Source organism: Morone saxatilis, unplaced genomic scaffold, assembly GCF_004916995.1.
Source record: "Morone saxatilis isolate NCDOM2014 unplaced genomic scaffold, NCSU_SB_2.0 Contig17, whole genome shotgun sequence".
NCBI classification, from domain to species: Eukaryota; Metazoa; Chordata; class Actinopteri; family Moronidae; genus Morone; species Morone saxatilis.
Window position 1 is genome coordinate 15,339,491 of NW_023339729.1, and position 6,524 is coordinate 15,346,014.

Here is a 6,524-nt window from a genome sequence, read left to right on the forward strand (position 1 = left end):
TTAATGTTGTTAATGTGAGGGTGACTGCATGAAAGATAAAAAAATAAGAGGTCGGACTGAACTTCCTCCACAATAACTGTATAACATGAAATCCAGCAGATAAACGCCTGTTAATCTGTTCCCTTCTCTCTCTCTCTCTCTCTCTCTGTCTGCTTCCCCTTTCTTCAAATCCATTCACACCCCAAATTGCCGGTCTTTTAAAAAATCCTTCCACAGAACCATTAGTATGTCTATAATGTATTGTACTGTACGGCACAATACAGAAAGAAATGTAATGTAATATAAAAATGAACAGTGGAGCATGAAAGATACAGCATATTACAAGAGAGTATTAGAGAGGCTGGAACTGGGACGTGAGGTAGAATGAAATGAAATTCATTGATACAATTATTGATCCAGTTCTGGTCAGCAGATAGACAAGGGATACACCTACCTAATAAACTGGGGTTAGGAAATCTCCATGATTCATTGTACGTGGAATACTGGGGATGGGAATATGGACTTCCGGAAAAATCTCCCCCTGAAAGAAAGCACAAGAAACGGAGCATGTTTAGAGGCAGCAGAGGATAGAGATGATAATCTTGTCTGTTTCTTTTCTTTAAGAAACAGGATGCTGAATATTTTTGGTTTTAATCTTTTATGTTGGCTTCAACTGAGTCTTTAACATTCTGAGCTACCAGCCTTTGCTAGTGTGCATGTACAACTCTGTGACTGTCCTCATTAGGGAAATGAGAGCATTAGTTTGTTTAAATGCCTACAATTATCTGTTTTTATGCATTTTAGACAAGGGTAGTGTCGGTGTGCAAATTGCTTTTATCTGTCAGAAACCAACATTAAATTATATATTTGTTTTTATTAAGTTAAGTTATTTGTGTGCCTACACAACCAAACCTTAACCACAGTGGTGGTAGATGCCTTGTTTTTAAAGGCAATGACAAATGATCAGATTTCTTTATCCTGCTCTTTGTTTTCAGTAGAATGGTTTGCAGACCAGTTGAGGTTGACTTGAACTGGAGCTCTCAGCGAGACTGTAGTGGTCTTCCCATACAGTGGATGATAGCGTAGCTTTTCTCCCTCATTTACTACTTACTGTCTGGGGTCTACTCTTCCTCTTGTCTTCCCCTCCCACTCTTCCCTTCACCCCTTTCTCTTTTATTTTTCTCTCTCGTCCTCTGGCCCGCCTGACTACAGCCCACCCGTCACCCTTCACATCAAAACAACATTCTTCCCTATTTCTTCTCCTCTTTTTTTAATCCATCTCTCCGCTGACTTGTTCTCTCTCTCTCGTTTTTCACTCTTTTGCTCTTTCTTTCTTTTCTCCTGAACCTTCACTCCTCCCGGGGGGATCCCTCTCCCATAGCTGACAGTCACAGACCCTGATGCCCCCCCACCCCACCCCCCCACATCCCTCCTCTCTCCCTCTCGTTCTGTCGGTTCTGCCTCACTGCTCTTCTACACCCCCTCTGAGTGTCAGCCCCCCTGCTGCAGAGAGAGAGACTGAGAGAGAGAAGAAGAACAGCAGAAGAGAGTTGCTTGCTTAATGAAGGTATGATATTAGACAGAGCGGACAAAAAGGAGGATAATTTGCCTGAGAAGTGCTGAGATAAAACATGGCGAAGCTGGAGAAGCAAAGTTGGGAGATTATCTCCTCCACTCTTCCCAGTCAGCTCGTGGATTCAGGCAGCTTCGACTATTCACTGAGAAGAATTTAGATGTCGAGGCTGTGTGTGTGTGTGTGTATTTGGATGTACAAGTTTTCTTTCCTGTGCTACCCTTTGTGTGTGTGCTTATGTGTGTGTATGTTTAGCTGCGTCTGTCAGGTGGGGTCGGGATGTGGTCTCCATGGCATCCCTGGGTGCGAACATCCTCCCCTTGTCATCACCGTAGTGACGGCAACGTGTCAGGTTGTTTAGGAGACGAGGGGAGGGAGGGAGGGTGGGGGAGGAGGGGAGAAGAGGCTCAGGGGTCTCCCTTGTGTAGCTCAGTGTCAAGGTCGCACACACACACACACACACACACTGTCAAAAACAAACACACACATGCACACAAACAGCCGCATGCCAGCACGCACATAAACATAAACCAACCAAAACACACACACACAAATATGCTGTCATATGTAGCTTACACAGCTGCCACAGTTTTTGCACAGAGCACCTGTGACTGGTGTGTTTTCTACAGTGTCATGTTTTCTGACATCACTTCTTGACTGTTCACAGCATGACTGAACTGTAACAGCACAGACAGAGATGAGTCAACCAGAAGAGCAAGAGAGCGTATGCATTTACACGTTGTCTGATTTATTATTCAGTGTTTAGAACTTATTTAAAGCATTATATACAGGCTGTAGTATTGAAATAAGCATTATTTTCTGTGTGAGTGAAGTATTCTGAGAGAAAGTCAGTTATCAGTTATATTACTGAGGTTATCAGCAGTGATGGAGGAAGTTTAGACACTTAAAATTAACATTGTAAAAATACTGCGTTACAAGTAAAAGTCCTGCATTAAAATTGTACTTGTAGCCGTATCTAAGTATAATCAGGAGAATGTAGTATTAAAGGTACTCAATGCAGAAAGATGGCTCATGTGACTGTAATACTATTACATGTTGGATTATTATTAGTCGTCTGTTAAAGTAAGATTAATAAGATTATTATTTTCATTATAGATTAATCGGCTGATTATTTGATTGATTGTTTGGTTTGTAAGAATTATGAAACTCATGAGAAATGGTGCCACAATTACCCAGAGCCCAAAGGCACACCTTCACAATGCTTGTTTTGTCCAACCAACAGTCTAAACCTCAATATTATTAAAAATAAATTAAAATAATTGTAATAATTTTAAATGAAAAATGACAATTATCAAAATAGATTAAGTGACTAGTCATTTCAGCTGTACTTACATAAACTGTTGAGTAGTTTAATTTATAATAAAACATTTTTCTTAAGCGTTTTGTGTGAAAAAAAAGTTTTAAAAAAAGTAACTAAAGCTGTCAAATAAATGTGGCGGAGTAAAGAGTTCCTAAACTAAGTAAAAAGTGTCAAAAAGCTCAAGTAAAGTACAAGAATCTCACTTTTTTTGTATTTAAGCACAGTACTTGAGTAAATATTAGTTACATTCAACCACAGGTTATCAGTATAAGGTCAAAGGTCAAGAGTCAGCCTGTCTACTCACTGCACTGATAGTCTGATACCAGTTCATCAACAGTTTAATTTCAGCACAAAATTTGAAACTTAGTTTTTCTTTCTCCATCATTAACATACTGAATCTGCCAAGCTGTTATGTAGTTTTCTGGGTTTGTGCCCGTGCCAGAAAAACACACAGAAATGACTCACAAACAACAGCTCACGATGTTACATCATATATTTTGAGTGACAGTAGCTTTAATGGAGCCAGAAAAAAAGAAAAATACAATGATACTGGTGTCAGGTTTTACATTTCAGTTCAATTTAAGACTGTATGCTGATATCTTTTATATCTTCGGACTTACTGAAGATTTAAATAAGATGAACTGTTGTTTTTTTCTTTGTGTAAATGTCAGTGGATGCAGTTACGATACGTCCTGTGGCTCAATATCATCATTAATATGAGCAGTGAAGCAAAACTTGACTCAAAGTCAATGTTAAAGTTCAATAATGAACTTTTCATGTTTAATGTAATCTAAATGTCATGAAATGTTATTTGCTCCATGGAAATATGTAAGAAAGAAAAAGCTTTTATTGATTGGTTGTTCATCAGCACTGACGTGATTATTGGTGGATTTGATTATTGCAACTTTTACCTCTTTGGTTGATGATTTAAATAACAATAAAATTTAAAAAAAAAAAGACCCATTGAGAAAAAATACACCAGTTAGTTGAAACTAGAATCATTATTAGTAATAATATTACTTTTTCCAGTAACTAGTAGTGTATCTAATTACTAATAAATAGGTTCTTTTTGTTGTCACCCTCCAATAATCCAATCACATCCTTGGATTTATTTTTGTAATTGTGGAGGAAACTAGTTTGGAAGATGGAAACATTCAACAGCTGGAAGTATTCAGATTACTTAGATTTTAACAAACCAAACTATTTTAATCGTCGTAAGTCTGAATTTTGGGGAGAAAGGGACATAAATACCAATTTTAAGGGGAGCAGCAGAGAAGTAATATATTTTTTAATGTTTATGTTTTATAAAACATAAAACATATGTTTATGTTTTGTCCGTCCGTCCGTCCGTCTGTTTCATTCTTGTGAACACGATTTGAGAATTTATGAGGTCTGGAAAAGTGTTCTGATATAACTTCTGTTTTTAGTTGCCACTATACAAATAAATTGAATTGAATTTCTCAACATTTGACACAAACATCCATTTAGACTGATTAGAATTTAGTGGTCAAAGGTCAAAGGTCACTGTGACCTCACAAAAACACGTTTTTGGCCATAACTCGAGAATTGATGGTCGGACAATGAATCGGTGACACCTTTTTGGTCATTAATCAAACACTGAAACTCAGGAACAGACGGGGAGATTGTGACCATCTGTCACAGCTGGTTGTACACTGAATCGATGACTCAAAGGTCAAAAGTCAGCATGACCTCAAAATAGGGTTTTAGCCATAATTTGGTCAATTCCTGTGAGTATAGTGTGAAACAACTTTAGTTACGGGAAATAAAAATAAAAACTAGACATCAGAAAAAAAACAACTAAAACGATATTGTATACTTACAAAACTAACTAAAATAAAATAGAAAATATACATGATTGTTGAGACTGGGATGTCTACGTGACTGTGAGTCAATCGGTTTAAAACCTGTACTGAAATCATTTAATCTTGGTACTGACAAATAACCCCCATAATATAATAAAAAGATTAAAACTACCATTGCAACTAATAAAAACTAAACTGAAACGAGCAAAACTGATGAAAAATACAAATAACTCTACTTGGAATCATTTTTATGTACCATCAATATATTCATTACCACCATGTAGCCAAAAAATACACTTTATATCTTCTTCACCACACTTCTTCACACGAGTTACACGAGTCAGAACGGACAAGGATGTGAACTGCTATTTGACTGGCTGGCGGAGGCATACAACCACAGGATGGTAATTCTAGTTATTTCCTACAAAGCAGTTAACCTTTAACCCATAAGCCCAATCAGACAAATCTCCACCAAAGCCCATTAAACCTCTGTCGCTCATCATGCCCCGGATATTACAGCTGGCACACATCCCTTTGAGTATTCTGCCCTGGAAAGTGCCCATTATTCATCAGACAACCTTGTGGTATCCCAAAAGAGCTGCTCAGTCACTTCAGCTTGAGCTCCCCGTGGACGTCGATGTGTTTGGTATGTTGTTGTAATAGCAGGAGCTGAAGGAGAGGCTGCAGGCCCTGCAGTCTCACGACCCGCAGACCGAGCCCTCTGACCAGTGTTTATTTCTGCCGGGCCCCACCGTTTATTTTCAAGAGGGTATTAATGTCTATTTTGATATGCCTCTTGTGTTATTTTAGATGAGTCATTGGGGAATGTGTGGGTACATGTGAGAACAGTCTGTGCCTTGTGAGAGGACGACAAGACGCACGCACGAGGGAGAGGATTGTATGTGTGTGTGCGTGCGTGTGCATTTGTTCTCCTGAAAACACTCATATGATAATGTAGGCTTCTGTATCCTGTTGAGCAGAGGAGCTTGTTTTCTTTATCCGTACTCAATAACGCTACCAAGAGATGAGAAAAGACCATGTGAAAGGGACAGTCTTTGTAAACATTACATAATAGTTCAGTTTTAAATAATAATACAGCTGCAACAAAATGAGCTTCACATTCTTTGTTTTATGTCTCTATTTAGAGGGAAACAACGTGGACAGCCTGTAGCCTGACTGTCCTCTGTTTGTCCCCCAGACAGTGTCAGTGTTATGGTAGATTGGGCGAGTCCCAGTGGAAAGAGTAACCTCTTTCAGGCCTTTAAAGAGAGGCCTTGAGGTGACTGGCTGTCTTCATTCAAAGAGCATTCATAAGCTTTGAGAAAGTATACAAATATAACCTTTATGGGTTAAAAATATCTCAATACAAAGAGCAATGACAGACCTGTGTGTGTGTCAACAGCTTTACAGACGTCTCTTCTATAATGGTGGTTAAATGGTTTTTGGGGTTGCAGTGCCCCCTGGGACATATTACAAGCAAGGCTGATAAATGGGGGTCGTTTTAGCTTGAATTCAAATTAACTGTTTACAGTGAACACAAGGAGTAATCAGCTTTTTTATTTAGTAGCCTATGTCAGTCTTTAAAGGAATAGTGCAATTTTGTGGGAAATCTGAGAGTTAGATGAGGAGATTGATGCCGCTCTAATGCCTCTAAAGGTGCATTATGTAAGAACTGACGACCCATCGAATTCATACGAACAAATAGGGGACAGCATGTCACCATGGTAACTGCTGCACCTGTAGGTCTGCTGATAACGGCTAATCCCAGTAAGCCAGGCACCAGAGCCAAACTATGAGCTGTACCAACCAACTGTCACCTCTTGAGGTC

At 38.9% G+C, this 6,524-nt stretch overlaps 1 protein-coding gene across 1 annotated transcript in view; it reads right to left on the reverse strand.

The window, feature by feature from the left end:
- The window catches only part of pax5 (paired box 5), a gene marked incomplete at its 5' end in the record, with an annotated part of 28,290 nt that overhangs the window by 3,883 nt on the left and 17,883 nt on the right, over positions 1-6,524 (reverse strand). Inside the window, 1 exon segment of the mRNA XM_035659731.1 lies at positions 434-520. Coding sequence (XP_035515624.1) covers positions 434-520 — 87 coding nt within the window.